This window comes from Hypomesus transpacificus, chromosome 7 (assembly GCF_021917145.1).
Source record: "Hypomesus transpacificus isolate Combined female chromosome 7, fHypTra1, whole genome shotgun sequence".
Classification (NCBI taxonomy): domain Eukaryota; kingdom Metazoa; phylum Chordata; class Actinopteri; order Osmeriformes; family Osmeridae; genus Hypomesus; species Hypomesus transpacificus.
The window spans coordinates 8,606,889-8,620,453 of record NC_061066.1 but is presented as its reverse complement, the minus strand read 5'-3'; the positions used below and the strand labels follow the sequence as shown (position 1 = coordinate 8,620,453).

General features: G+C 50.2%; 1 protein-coding gene across 1 annotated transcript; it reads right to left on the bottom strand.

The window, feature by feature from the left end:
* Nucleotides 1-2,376: 2,376 nt before the first annotated feature.
* tmem168a (transmembrane protein 168a) lies at nt 2,377-10,970 on the bottom strand. Its single transcript, XM_047022457.1, has 7 exons — nt 10,883-10,970; nt 9,936-10,433; nt 8,374-9,147; nt 7,739-7,881; nt 4,575-4,712; nt 4,302-4,438; nt 2,377-3,741 (listed from the first exon to the last, which is right to left on the bottom strand). The coding sequence occupies exons 2-7, from the start codon at nt 10,248-10,250 to the stop codon at nt 3,191-3,193; spliced, it is 2,058 nt and encodes a 685-aa protein (XP_046878413.1). The 5' UTR covers nt 10,251-10,433; nt 10,883-10,970; the 3' UTR covers nt 2,377-3,190.
* Between the last annotated feature and the right edge of the window lie 2,595 nt (nt 10,971-13,565).

Here is a 13,565-nt window from a genome sequence, read left to right as displayed (position 1 = left end):
TCGAGGCCTTTAAAGTCCCTGTCATCCTCGTCACTCTGTGCGATGGCAGATAACACCTCCGACATTTCAATGTCACGGCACCATGGGGCCTCAGTCCTGTGAAAAGGGGAGCAGAGCTCCAATGATGAGAGAATCAATAACCTCTTTCCATTACTAGGGGAGTTTGGAAGGGAAGATGGCGGTAAAAAAGGGACATTCAGCGTTTTTATGTCTGGGCTCGGTACAGAGAACAGCTGGTCAATGGAGCTGGACTGGACAACCAGCGGGACAGCAGAACCCACGGCTGAACCGACAACAGTACTTACAGAAGAACATACCATACAGCAAAACCTGGAGGAACAGAACAGACGACAGAACCGACAGCAGCAACTATGCAGTTCAGAACATTCCCATGGCGATGACGATGACTCTGTTGCTAGGAGAATGTCTCATGTCTTGAAGCAGAAGAATGCACTGCTGCTGATGAAGAGATGCTGGGGAGATGTGGTTGACAGGAAGTACACTGGGCCTTCCTCAGCCCACTTCCCCTCCTGGCTCATCTCTGTGCTGTGTCAGAGCAGGACATCACCTAACAGGCCCGGATGACCCACTCACCACAGATACATGTGTGCTTCTTCAAGGGAGTCAGGTGGCTGAGCGGTTAGGGAGTCGGGCTAGTAAGCTGAAGGTTGCCAGTTCGATTCCCGGCCGTGTGAAATGACAATGTGTCCTTGGGCAAGGCACTTCACCCTACCTGCCTCGGAGGGAGGGGGAAATGTCCCTGTACTGATCGTAAGTCAATCTGGATAAGAGCGTCTGCTAAATGACTAAATGTAAGTGTGTGAGAGAAAGACATTTTAAGAAAATGTGAATATTGTGTGAGTGTATGTTTGAGAAAGAGAGCTGAGTGTGCCTGTCTGTGTGAGAGAGAGTGAGGGGCAGGTTCTGACTCAGCACACAGCCACACAGAGAGAGAGAGAGGCTTCCTCTTTATTACCTAATCCAGTTTAGCAGATGAATCCAGGCCTTAATCTAATATTCTCATAAATGATCCCTGCTGTATACATGAATCATTGACCTTACCCAACAACAGCAATCTAGTCTCAGCCCACCAGACCCCCTTCTCTGAATCAGCCTCTATCCCATCCTCCCTATCCCATCCTCCCAGATCTACCTCTCCTGAGATGCAAGCGTCCCCAAACGTTTTTCTGAAATATTTTTTCAACCTAAAAGAACCAACCTTTCAAAACTTCTTTTCACACCCGGCATCAAAACGTTTCTGGTTTATTGTAAACTTGTTTCAAATCGTTTTTTTCACCGTTCAATTGTTATTTATGAATTATTTTGGGGGGAGGGAGAGAGGGCAAGAGACAGAGAGAAAGTGGCAAACCAAAAAGATCACTACAACAATTGACTTCTGAATTCTTCATTTGGTTCATTTCGTTAACCCTAGTATTCTGTCATCCCATTTTTCCAGTTGGGCGTTGAGGTGCTTGGGTTTGCTATTTCAGCAAACCAGGCCGATAGCTAATGGGTCCGTCCTGGCTGTTGTCTCCTCTCCTCATCTCTCCTCTAACCTCCCTCACCCCTCATCCACACAGATCTCAGACCACCACTGCAAGGCAAAATAGTTGGATTTTATTTTCTCTTTCTGAATAGCAAAGAGTCAAGGCAACTCATAGGTCCAAACATGACTGAATGACGACATAAGAATACAAAGTGAATACATCTCTGGTGTTTAGGCTACATACAGTACGTACACAATTTGACCTTTCAGCACGTTAGTACAAACATCACAGTGCTTCAAATAAACCGACGGCAGAATGTGAATGAGAGTGAGCCGAGAGACAAAGTAAGAATGAGAGACAGAGAGAACAAGAAATGAGGAAACTATTAAGCTGCGGACAATGTATAGAGGACTGATCAAATAATGGGATCAACCACGGAAGTTAGTGAGAGTCGGCCTTCCAGGTCAACGAGCAGAGATGACTTGTTGATGCTCTGGAGGCACACTCACAGTTTACCCACTGACATGGTGGTTAGAGCTAGATAGAACAGAAAATGTTATACAGGAAAACACTGCAGCTGTGGTGTCAACACAACCTAGACTTCCTGTCCACAGAACATCCACACCCCCCTCCCCCCCCCCCCCCCCCCCCCCCCCCCCCCCCCCCCCCCCCCCCCCCCACCAGCTTTGTTCTATTCTGGTCAGCAGTGACTGATCTGACTCCGGAGGTCTCAGGTTGAACAACATGGATTTGGGGAAAATCTTTTTAAATGCACCGTGGTGTTTATATTAATTTAACCTATGAAATACAATTAAAACACACCAGCCTTCGAAACATCACCATAACACAATTCTCTATAAAAACATATTACCAACATAATTGCTGTATATTCGGCATAAAGGACAACAACCATTTATTTTTTAGGAATGACACTTGACAGGATATGTAGAGCTAAATGTTACCCTATGAAATCACCATCGCTGAGCTGCAGTAAATATAAAATACAGCAATTTTAAATGTCTCACAGGATAAACTTCAGATACACCGTATGCAACCATACATATCAACCTTTGAAATATTGCACTAAATTTAATAGAATTACATAAATGCAGCATTTCTATTGTTCCAAAGATTAATCTTCCAGAATTACCCACAAGGAGTACTCATGTTGCCTGGCAACCAATTTGCAGTTGGCTAAACTCACTAATGTGAAGTGGCTAACATCCAATTCCTAAGCTCATTTGCATGTTCAACCTCAACGTGCAACAAGCAAATGTTGCATGTTCAAATTCAAACCCTTAAAATAATATTTTACGTTACTGAACTTTTCAGGAGGATACAAATACACCCCCCAATACCTCTCTATCCGTGTAAAGTGAATGAAGGGAGTTCAATTCTTACAAATTAAGGAGGGGAGTAGACTTGTTGACCTTCTCTAATAATGAAGTAGTGCATAAAGGAATATTGATTGGGTTTTATTCTGGTGGAATTCCCCTTTCATGCTTTCTATCAAAATCGTTTTTTATACATGATTATCAAAAGGCACATATAGTGTTGGTACCACCGCAAGCATAACATCAAATAAAAATAAAGCTTTTCAATATGGATATAAGGCACTTTACATTGGTAGGTTTCCATTGGTCAGATCCCAGTCACATGACTGACCAGCAGGCCCCACCAGACCCCAGTGTTTCCAGAACCCTCTAAGAGTGCACCAGTTTGATCCCTTGGCCAGTGTCCAGGATGCTGGGGGGGAACCAAGCTAGTTTGAACCTCCTGAAACACCGTAGACACACCTCACACAGCCACAGCAGGTTCAGCCCAAAGCACCAGTTAGACAGATGCACCATGGGATATGTGGCCCTGGGGAAGTGAGTTTTCCAGTGCTTGGCGACATCACTTCCTGTGGGCAGATGGAGGGTGTAGTCGCTCCAGCGCTTGGATACACCGTACACCGCCGTCACCGCTCTTCCCTTCTCTGACCACTGGGTGGCGCTCTCCGGGTTGCAGTTGAACTCCACCCACTCAGAGGTGAAGTCTCCGAGACGCGGGGTGTCGCGGTCCTCTTCGTCCCCCCCCCCGGGGGCCAGCTTGGCCCCCTGCACCGCCACGTAGCCCCCCTCCAGCCTCCGCACCTCCTGCACCCAGGGCAGGGAGTTGTCTGTGTCCAGCACCAGGATGAGACGGCAGCTGGAACCAGCACTCTTCTCCTTCCACCACTCCAACAGCTGGCCCAGACGCAGGGCCTCTCCCCCTGGGAGGGAGGGAGGGAGGGAGGGGAGGGAGGGAGGGAGGCGAGGGGAGGGAGGGAGGGAGGGAGGGAGGGAGGCGAGGGGAGGGAGGGAGGGAGGGAGGGAGGGAGGGGAGGGGAGGGGAGGGGAGGGGAGGGGAGGGGAGGGGAGGGGAGGGAGGGAGGGAGGCAGGGGAGGGAGGGAGGCAGGGAGGCGAGGGGAGGGGAGGGGAGGGAGATTTAGAGATTTTTTAAAGAGCTGCAGCTAGCCGTCTGCTAGTGTCATCGTGACCCAGGAGAGAACAAAGGCCTTCCTGCCTGGGCTGAGGCAGAGGGGTGTGGTCTCCAGCAGAGACACAAACAAGTCAAATGAACCTGTTGTTACTCTTTACTGTATGATGTAGTGAAGTTGCTCTTGATAAGAGCGTCTGCTAAATGACTAAATGATGCAAGGCAACAGTGTGAGACGGAGAGAGAGAACAATAAAAATGGATAGAGAAAGAGTTCGCTTAGCAGGAGAGGGTGGAGAAAAGAGAAAGTTAGACAAAGCGAGAGAGAGACACAAAAGATCACCGTGTCCTGACCTGCCATCACCCAAGCTCCGGTCCGGAGTGTGTGTCCGCTGTAGAAGATCAGGTAGGTGTCGTGGCGAGGTCCATCAGCGGTCCGCAGGTCCAGGAAGGCTTTGAGCTTGTTCTGCAGAGCTTCCAGGGTCATCCCACTGGAGGTGAACACAGGAGGGAGGGTTAGGCACAACCACTGAACTCATCTTCCACATATTTAACAGCCGTCCCAGAGAGATGACCAGGTGTCACATCTAACAGCAGGCCCTGTTGCCAGTCTTGGTGTGAGGTCACCTTGTGGAGTAGTCACAGCCAAAGGTCTGGACCAGGTGGTGAGTGAAGAGGCGCTGCACGCTGTTCAGCATGCCCGTGGAGCGCACGTTCAGCTGCTCCACCTGCTCAGGAGGCAGCAGGCAGGGCTGGCCGTCAGGACTGGGGGGAGAGGAGAGAGGAGCGTGAGAGGAGGAGGAGAGGAGGGTGACGGGAGGAGAGGAGGAGGAGAGGAGAGAAGAGGAGAGAAGGATGAGGGGAAGATGAGAAAAGGAGGATGAGAGGAGAGTAAAAAAGCTGTAGAGGAGGAGAGGCAGTAAGGACAGGAGGAGAGGCAGTAAGGACAGGAGGAGAGGCAGTAAGGACAGGAGGAGAGGCAGTAAGAACAGGAAGAGAGGCAGTAAGGACAGGAAGAGAGGCAGTAAGGACAGGAGGAGAGGCAGTAAGTACAGGAGGAGAGGCAGTAGGGACAGGAGGAGAGGCAGTAGGGACAGGAGGAGAGGCAGTAAGGACAGTAGGAGAGGCAGTAAGGACAGGAGGAGAGGCAGTAAGGACAGTAGGAGAGGCAGTAAGGACAGTAGGAGAGGCAGTAAGGACAGTAGGAGAGGCAGTAAGGACAGGAGGAGAGGCAGTAAGGACAGTAGGAGAGGCAGTAAGGACAGTAGGAGAGGCAGTAAGGACAGGAGGAGAGGCAGTAAGGACAGGAGGAGAGGCAGTAAGGACAGGAGGAGAGGCAGTAGGGACAGGTGGAGAGGCAGTAAGGACAGGAGGAGAGGCAGTAGGGACAGGAGGAGAGGCAGTAAGGACAGGAGGAGAGGCAGTAGGGACAGGAGGAGAGGCAGTAAGGACAGTAGGAGAGGCAGTAAGGACAGGAGGAGAGGCAGTAGGGACAGGAGGAGAGGCAGTAAGGACAGGAGGAGAGGCAGTAGGGACAGGAGGAGAGGCAGTAAGGACAGTAGGAGAGGCAGTAAGGACAGGAGGAGAGGCAGTAAGGACAGGAGGAGAGGCAGTAAGGACAGTAGGAGAGGCAGTAAGGACAGTAGGAGAGGCAGTAAGGACAGGAGGAGAGGCAGTAAGGACAGGAGGAGAGGCAGTAAGGACAGGAGGAGAGGCAGTAGGGACAGGAGGAGAGGCAGTAAGGACAGGAGGAGAGGCAGTAGGGACAGGAGGAGAGGCAGTAAGGACAGGAGGAGAGGCAGTAGGGACAGGAGGAGAGGCAGTAAGGACAGTAGGAGAGGCAGTAAGGACAGGAGGAGAGGCAGTAAGGACAGGAGGAGAGGCAGTAAGGACAGGAGGAGAGGCAGTAGGGACAGGAGGAGAGGCAGTAAGGACAGGAGGAGAGGCAGTAGGGACAGGAGGAGAGGCAGTAAGGACAGGAGGAGAGGCAGTAGGGACAGGAGGAGAGGCAGTAAGAACAGTAGGAGAGGCAGTAAGGACAGGAGGAGAGGCAGTAAGGACAGTAGGAGAGGCAGTAAGGACAGGAGGAGAGGCAGTAAGGACAGGAGGAGAGGCAGTAGGGACAGGAGGAGAGGCAGTAAGGACAGGAGGAGAGGCAGTAGGGACAGGAGGAGAGGCAGTAAGGACAGGAGGAGAGGCAGTAGGGACAGGAGGAGAGGCAGTAAGAACAGTAGGAGAGGCAGTAAGGACAGGAGGAGAGGCAGTAAGGACAGGAGGAGAGGCAGTAAGGACAGGAGGAGAGGCAGTAAGGACAGGAGGAGAGGCAGTAAGGACAGGAGGAGAGGCAGTAGGGACAGGAGGAGAGGCAGTAAGGACAGGAGGAGAGGCATGGAGAGAGAAAGAAGGGGAGGTAGAAAGAGTGGTGGAGGAGGACAGGAGAGTAAAATGATGGAAGCTTTCATTATTCTATGTACGGACATAGTGAGGTCATCCCTCAGCACCTGTGATTGAGCTTTCAGGTGTAGGCCTGGGAGATCATCACCATGGTGATGCCGATGACACCAGAGACCTTGTAGAGGAGCTGAGGGCCGTCCATCAGGCCAGCATGACGAGGAGGGGGAAGCCCGAGAAAAAACGACAGCGGTCTCTGCTAGAGGACATTTCGATGTGACGGACCTGACCAAGTTACCCTGGGCACCAAAGCACTGGTATCTGTGTTGGAAAAAGCTGTTGTCGGGGACTAATCTCTCTTCATTACCCTCTCCCCTCTTTCTTTCAGCATTCACCCCTCCCTTTTCCTCTCTCCTAAATACTTCCTCCCTCTTCCCTCTCTCCACCCCCCCCCCCCCCCCCTCCTCTCCCTGTGGGGCTCTCATGATTGTTAAAACATGATCAGAGCCTATCAAACAGCAGATTAGCTCCTGCTATATTCTCGTCATGCCCCTAGCCCCACAGCAGGAGCCCAGCCACAGCCTGGGCACGCCAGGAATACAGAGCACGGCTGGCCCGTGGGCCTGCATCCACAAGCAGGGCCACGTCTGTCCTAAGCCCCCTCGCTGCTGCTGCTGCTGGAGCTGGAGCACCAAAACCAGGGTTGCTAAGTGCTAAATGCTAACCGGCTCAACCGACGAGAGAAAGCCACGCAGTGGATGGACCTGCTGGAGGGGGGGGGGGGGGGGGGGAGACACATGGCTCGACATCCTCAGCATACTGAACTCTGAGCTGTGGGCTGGCGCTGACAATCAACCGTATGAGAGCTCCAGAAACACCAGCCAACAGCTCTGACGGTGCTTAGCGGTGAATATGCCTCGTCGTCGTGGCAACAAACAGCCACAAGCTAGTCCGGGGCGGTCCTAGGCTATACCTCAGTAGCTCGCTCGCTAGGTGTGCATCCTGAATGACCTGATTGAGAGTGGTCGCCTGCTTGTTAGCGGCCGGGATCATCGCTGGGCTTAGTGCTGTGGTAGACTGGCCCGGCATTGGCAGACTGGAGCCACTCAGTATGCCAGCAGGGTGCTGAGGAGCACTCCCTCCGGAGCAGCATTAGGACCATGTTTATGCATGCTTATTGGTTTATTTAGCCCTTAGCTTCCCTTGTACTTGCTAGGGGATTGAAATAATAGCATGAACAAAGGCCAAGGGACGCCCGATATGAGATCTCCTGCTTCAATCACAAGAGCAGGAGAGCTTGTGTTAATGTGTTGGCGTGTGTGTTGGCGTGTTGTGTTGTGTGAGTGTTGGCGTGTGCGTGTGTGGTGGCGTGTGTGTGTTGGCATGAGGGCCCACGGTACCTGCAGTAGCTGGTTGGTATGACCAGGGCGTAGCCCACACAGGTGCCCCCCAGACAGCTGCCCAGCTGGTGGAACAAGCCATGGGCCAGGGACTCCAGGGGCAGCACCACCAGGAAGGCACCCATGAACAGGCCATTAGAGGGCTGGGGAGACAGAGAGCAGAAGGGAGAGGAGAGGTAAGCAGGTGAGGTCGTGTGAGGAGAGAGCATAGACATAGGAAGTCAATACCACTCAGCATCAGAGAGAGAGAGAAGGGTGAGAGAGAGAGGGGCGAGAGAGGGGTGAGAGAGAAGGGCGAGAGAGAGAGAGAGGTAAGAGAGAGAGGGGCGAGAGAGAGAGGGGCGAGAGAGAGAGAGAGAGGTAAGAGAGAGAGGGGCGAGAGAGAGGGGTGAGCGGCTCTCATCTAAGACTCTAAAAGGGGGATGCTTAATCCCATCAAAGCAAGACGTGTGCTTGACTGAGAGACCGTGGATTCAGAGGCGGAGTTCAATACATAAGGCCAGCCCTGTGGATGCTACTCAGCGACTGGGGAAACGTAAGGCTACATGCCTTCACGCACATAAAAAAACAAACTTCCAGATGGTATAGGCCATGTACGCCAGGTGAAAACAACAGGAAGTGTAGGCCAGGCTTACCTGCCAGGACACAGCGGCCAGCGTTGCCGTGGACACCAGGCAGAACAACACGAGGCGTTCGGCGATCAAGCAGAAGTGTCTGATCCCGCGCGACGCCATCACCCTCTCCAGGCTGCGCGTGTCTGAGCGCTGGGCGCGCCACGCGCTCTGGCAGTCGCTCAGCTTGCTGTGGAAGCCCCACAGCGTGGCCATCAGAGCCATATGACACACGGTCCAAAACACCCCGAACACACAGAACCCGGGGATGACCAGGTACCAGAGCTCCAGCTGGCCCAGCTTCAGACCCGACAGGACCAGGAAGGCCAGCTCCAGGCCGGCCAGGGGCAGGAGGGACAGCCTCCTCCACACCCGGCCCATCGACAGCAGGGGGAGCCAGCGCTCGCTAGGCCCCAGCCCGCTGAAGTACACATCCAGCAGAGGGTCGCAGAGCAGCCTGCCCAGGTAGCAGCCCAGCGCCCAGGGGTTGGCCGTGATGTCGAGGGCCTGGAAGAACAGCAGCGAGGTGACCAGGGAGAAGCAGGCCAGGTTAGGGAGGGCCAGCAGGGACTTGACCCTCAGGTCGACGATCAGGCCCCCGAGAGCCCCCACCAGGCCGATGATGGCCAGGGACTTGTGCATCGGCATGGCGATGCTGGCCACGGCAAACCCTAGCAGCTCGAGCTGTTCAGCGGAGGTCAGCAGGGTGGGATGGTAACGCACGCAGCCAAACCCTCTCTCTGTCAGAGACCACACCGCCCGCAGAGCAACACTGGACAGGAGCAGGTAGTTAGTCACCTGGGGAATAGAACCACAACAGATGTTAAAGACTAAACTTTGAAAGACATAGGCCTACAGTACAAGGAGTTCTCTCTATAGGTAGATAGGTACTTTTTTATCCCAAAGGGAAACTGCAGCGTTACAGGTAGTACTTTTTGGATATGGCATGTTGAGAACATGGGCTACTCCATGAACAGCCTTGACCAAGATACAATCAAACAGTTTGAAGAATAGAAGAGAAAAGTAGGCTGTGCTGTGTTGTATTGCACTGGGCTATGCTGTGTTGTACTGGGCTATGCTGTGTTATACTGGGCTATGCTGTGTTGTACTGGGCTATGCTGTGTTGTACTGGGCTATGCTGTGTTGTACTGGGCTATGCTGTGTTGTACTGGGCTATGCTGTGTTATACTGGGCTATGCTGTGTTATACTGGGCTATGCTGTGTTGTACTGGGCTATGCTGTGTTGTACTGGGCTATGCTGTGTTATACTGGGCTATGCTGTGTTATACTGGGCTATGCTGTGTTGTACTGGGCTATGCTGTGTTATACTGGGCTATGCTGTGTTATACTGGGCTATGCTGTGTTGAACTGGGCTATGCTGTGTTATACTGGGCTATGCTGTGTTATACTGGGCTATGCTGTGTTGTACTGGGCTATGCTGTGTTGTACTGGGCTATGCTGTGTTATACTGGGCTATGCTGTGTTGAACTGGGCTATGCTGTGTTATACTGGGCTATGCTGTGTTATACTGGGCTATGCTGTGTTATACTGGGCTATGCTGTATTGTACTATGCTGTATTGCTCACCTGCTCTTTGACCTCTGAGTTGAAGGCGGGGCTGTCAAGGAAGCACAGCAGTCCCACCAGGAAGCCGCACCACAGGTGGAACAGGCTGAGACTGGCCTGCTCCATCGAGAAGTAGTAGTAAAGGATGCTGGCGATGGCCATCACAATCAGGCCCAGGATGAAGATCACCAGGATCATAGGTTCGTCCGTCACCTCCCAACGGGCGTACATACCCACACACACCGCCACCATCAGGTTCACGCTCGACAGGTAACCAAGGCAACCTACCGAGGACATCATGTATACGTCGCCCGCGGTCTCTTCTGTTCCTGTCATGGCTGTTTGTGTAGCTAGACACGTAGCTAGGAATACGATTGTTCTGGTTGGCCAATCTACTCAGGGGACTCTGGAACCTGAGAATTTACAAGGTTCTGTGTCTGTTGGTCGCCGTTTGAACAGGAGGATGACTGAAGAAGAAGTCTTGACCTTTGCCAGCATTATTGTTGACGAATTCAGCCACTAAAGAAGCAGAAAATGTGTACTTAAAAAATACACTTTTAGGTTATAGATGTCCTACACGTTACACATGGTCATTACACCCATTGACATCATCTTCGTGTTGAAGGAATGTAAAAAATGAAGCATTTTGGCAGTATCTAACAATCCATAAACACAATGTATTATAGTTTAGAAAAGACTTAACCGACAGCTAGGGCTAGCTGGATAGCTGCTCACTAACACGTTTGTCTAGTTTCAAAGTTTGCCTGCGGCTACTCCTGCAGAGTGTATGTGGCAAAGTTCGACAAGAGTTTGCCACATAGCAAGTCAGTTATTACAAGATGGACCTTAGTTTGTGTGTCGTATGCTGTATACACAAATTGGCGTCACGACACATTCTTTAACATTCACTGATATGCTATCTTAACTGGTACTTTACGATTAGTTTCGTTTCAAAGCGGCTTACTTACATGACAAAGCATTATTAGAGTGGATGTCCTTACGCTGAACTGTCTGACAACTTTTTACGTTTCCATTTCGCCATGTTTTGGACTCAGATTACGGCAAGCCGTAGGAGTCACAAGACATACAGACACAGGATACTCATTTTCGGATATCCTCCACTCTTAGCCTAAAATATTAATTTTTGTTGAGGTGTCAGGTTCAGTTTTAAAAGTCAGTGTCCACATATATGAACCATATAATAAAAAATATCGTTACAACTGCAACTTCTTCACAACACACGAGTGAATTAGCTACATTATCTTCGGTTGAGACATCGATATTGTGTCCCCCACTTAGTGAATGTATAGTTCCTGCCCAGAACAGGACCTACATTTAATATCAGCACCCCTAAAAAAAAAACGAAAAAACAATTAAAACATTTAATTATTATGAATTACTATTATCTTAAATACGTTTTAGTGCTCTAACGTGTTAAAACAATGTTTATTTATTATTGATACATCATTATCGTTTCATTTGATGATGGTAGTTCATGAAGAAAGGGACTTTCTTAGTTTTTTCATTAATTCTGTATTTTATATAATAACAAATAAATCTTTTAATTGCTATCCAGTGAAGGTAGTGATTTTTTTAGCAAGGGGGTTTAACACTTTTACAAGGCACTGAATCCATGTCACATTCTCATTGTGGGCTGAGCCCCCCTAAAGGTCTGATCCTAGAATCGCCCCTGAGTCACAGTAGCCTACTTCCTAGCTAGATCTAGTAACAGGTCTTTGATTATCCCTCCTGGGGATGAGTCAGTGGAGCAGAGCTTTATTATCTCAACAGGGGACAGTGTCGAGGCAGCCACATCTCCCTATGGGGTTGAGACTGCCTTGCTGGCTAGTGTGCTGATTGACAGAAACTGGTTGTCTGGCTGGAAGACTTGAGTGACTTTCAGTCCCGGTAACTTTCCACTCCGTATGGGTAAAGAAACGAAAAAGAAACCTCAGGGTGTGGTCAAGATGAGCAAGCTAAGCTTTAATGTCGTTTTTATGACCATAGCTACGGTTTTGAGGAATTCCAATTTCATGGTAAACTACTGCAACATTATTTCCAACCACCAATTCCAAGCTTGTATTTGCCTTTATCCTTCTCCTTCCACCAAGGCGCCGTATCGCAGGCTTTAAACAGCAAGATAAACCCATTGGCCTCCCAGATCAAAAGCACAGTTACGTTCCTGCTGAGGAGAAGCCTGTTAATAGGTTTATTTGGGATTTTCTGCTGATACAACTTGATAAATGTACCAATCGGATCAACATCAAGGGATAGCTAATTCACGATCCTGAGGCTATGTAGTAGTGTGTGTGTGTGTTTGTGTGTGTGTGTGTGTGTGTGGGTGCCAGTATGTGTATGTGCAACAAGCATGATCTGTATGCGTGAATGTTAGTTGAGTGTGCTAGGTAATGCATATATCTTTCTATACCGTGTCTCTGGCAGCATGTATAGGTTATCTATAAGAGTTTGAAGGCCACGGATGACAAAGAACGGAAAACATTCATACAAACGTTACAAAAGTGCATCAAGAGGTCAAAGCTTTTTATAAACACAACTAATTAATCCACTTCAACCTCCTTTTTCTCCTGAATGAAATATCAAGGTCATTTCCTTTTTTGCATTAAATAGGCCATGAATTGCTGCAGCAACAAGATAAAGCGTGACAGTGGGAAAAGTGACCACTTTTTCATTGGTGGCGCGTATCTTTCTCATGCATAATTAAGAGAGTCCCAAAGTCGCATAATACTTCTGAAACACAAGACAAACTGTTCTTAGTAAGCAGCAGAGGGGAGGAGAAAGACACAGAAAGAGAGAGAGAGAGAGAGAGAGAGAGAGAGAGAGAGGAGAGAGAGAGGAAGGGAGCGGAGAGGATAGAAGCACCTGCACCTACAGTAGTGAGACTGGCTCCCAGGTGGCTTACTCCCAGCGGCAGACTAGTTCCTCCATAGTGATTACTGGTTCTCTGTAAGCCAATCAGAGCTCATGAACGGTGCAGATATTTCATTAGCCCCTGTAGGTCACAGCGCTCAATGAACTCCTTCGGAACAAAAAGTGAAGGACGGAAGGAGACAAAGAGAGGGATGGAAGGAAGGAGGGATGGAAGGAGGGATGGAGGGAAGTACAGTAGGTTTAAAGAGCGAATGCAGGCAAAGAGAGATGCAGGATAAGAGGACGCGTGAGGAAGCGAAGGAGAGAGGAGCCAAAGGAATAAGGTAGAGGGAGAGGGCGAGGACAAAATACATGAGAGAGAGAGGAAAAAGAGGAGAGAGAGGAGAGAGAGGAGAGAGAGGAGAAGAATAAAGCGAAAAAGAGTGACGAAGTGTGAAAAAAAGAGAGAGACCACATCTAAATAATGAAAATAACCTACAGTCTAACGTGACACATGCACTATCCCCTCCTGCATGCACTGAACTGCAAAGACCAGCGCAGCAGCGCATTAAATATGCATGTGGAGCACAGGGCCTCCTGCCATGTTTTTCCGTAGTCGGACATGGCTACAGCGGGCTGCTGTGTGACAAACACGCTGGATACTCAGTCTGACTAGAGCCATGCGGTCCGACCAGGGAACTGGACAGAACGGTGCCAGAAGAGCGGTTCTGCCGTCATGTTGTTGTGTTGAACGGGGATGAACTGATTTGGTGTCGCGGTGTG

Excerpts from the sequence above, each read along its gene's own strand:
- tmem168a (XM_047022457.1), bottom strand. The coding sequence starts at position 10,250 with ATGACAGGAACAGAAGAGACCGCGGGCGACGTATACATGATGTCCTCG. Across the intron at positions 7,882-8,373 it reads TGGCCGCTGTGTCCTGGCAG|CCCTCTAATGGCCTGTTCAT; the intron begins GTAAGCCTGGCC and ends CTGTCTCCCCAG. Across the intron at positions 4,439-4,574 it reads GGCTGTGACTACTCCACAAG|TGGGATGACCCTGGAAGCTC; the intron begins GTGACCTCACAC and ends GTTCACCTCCAG.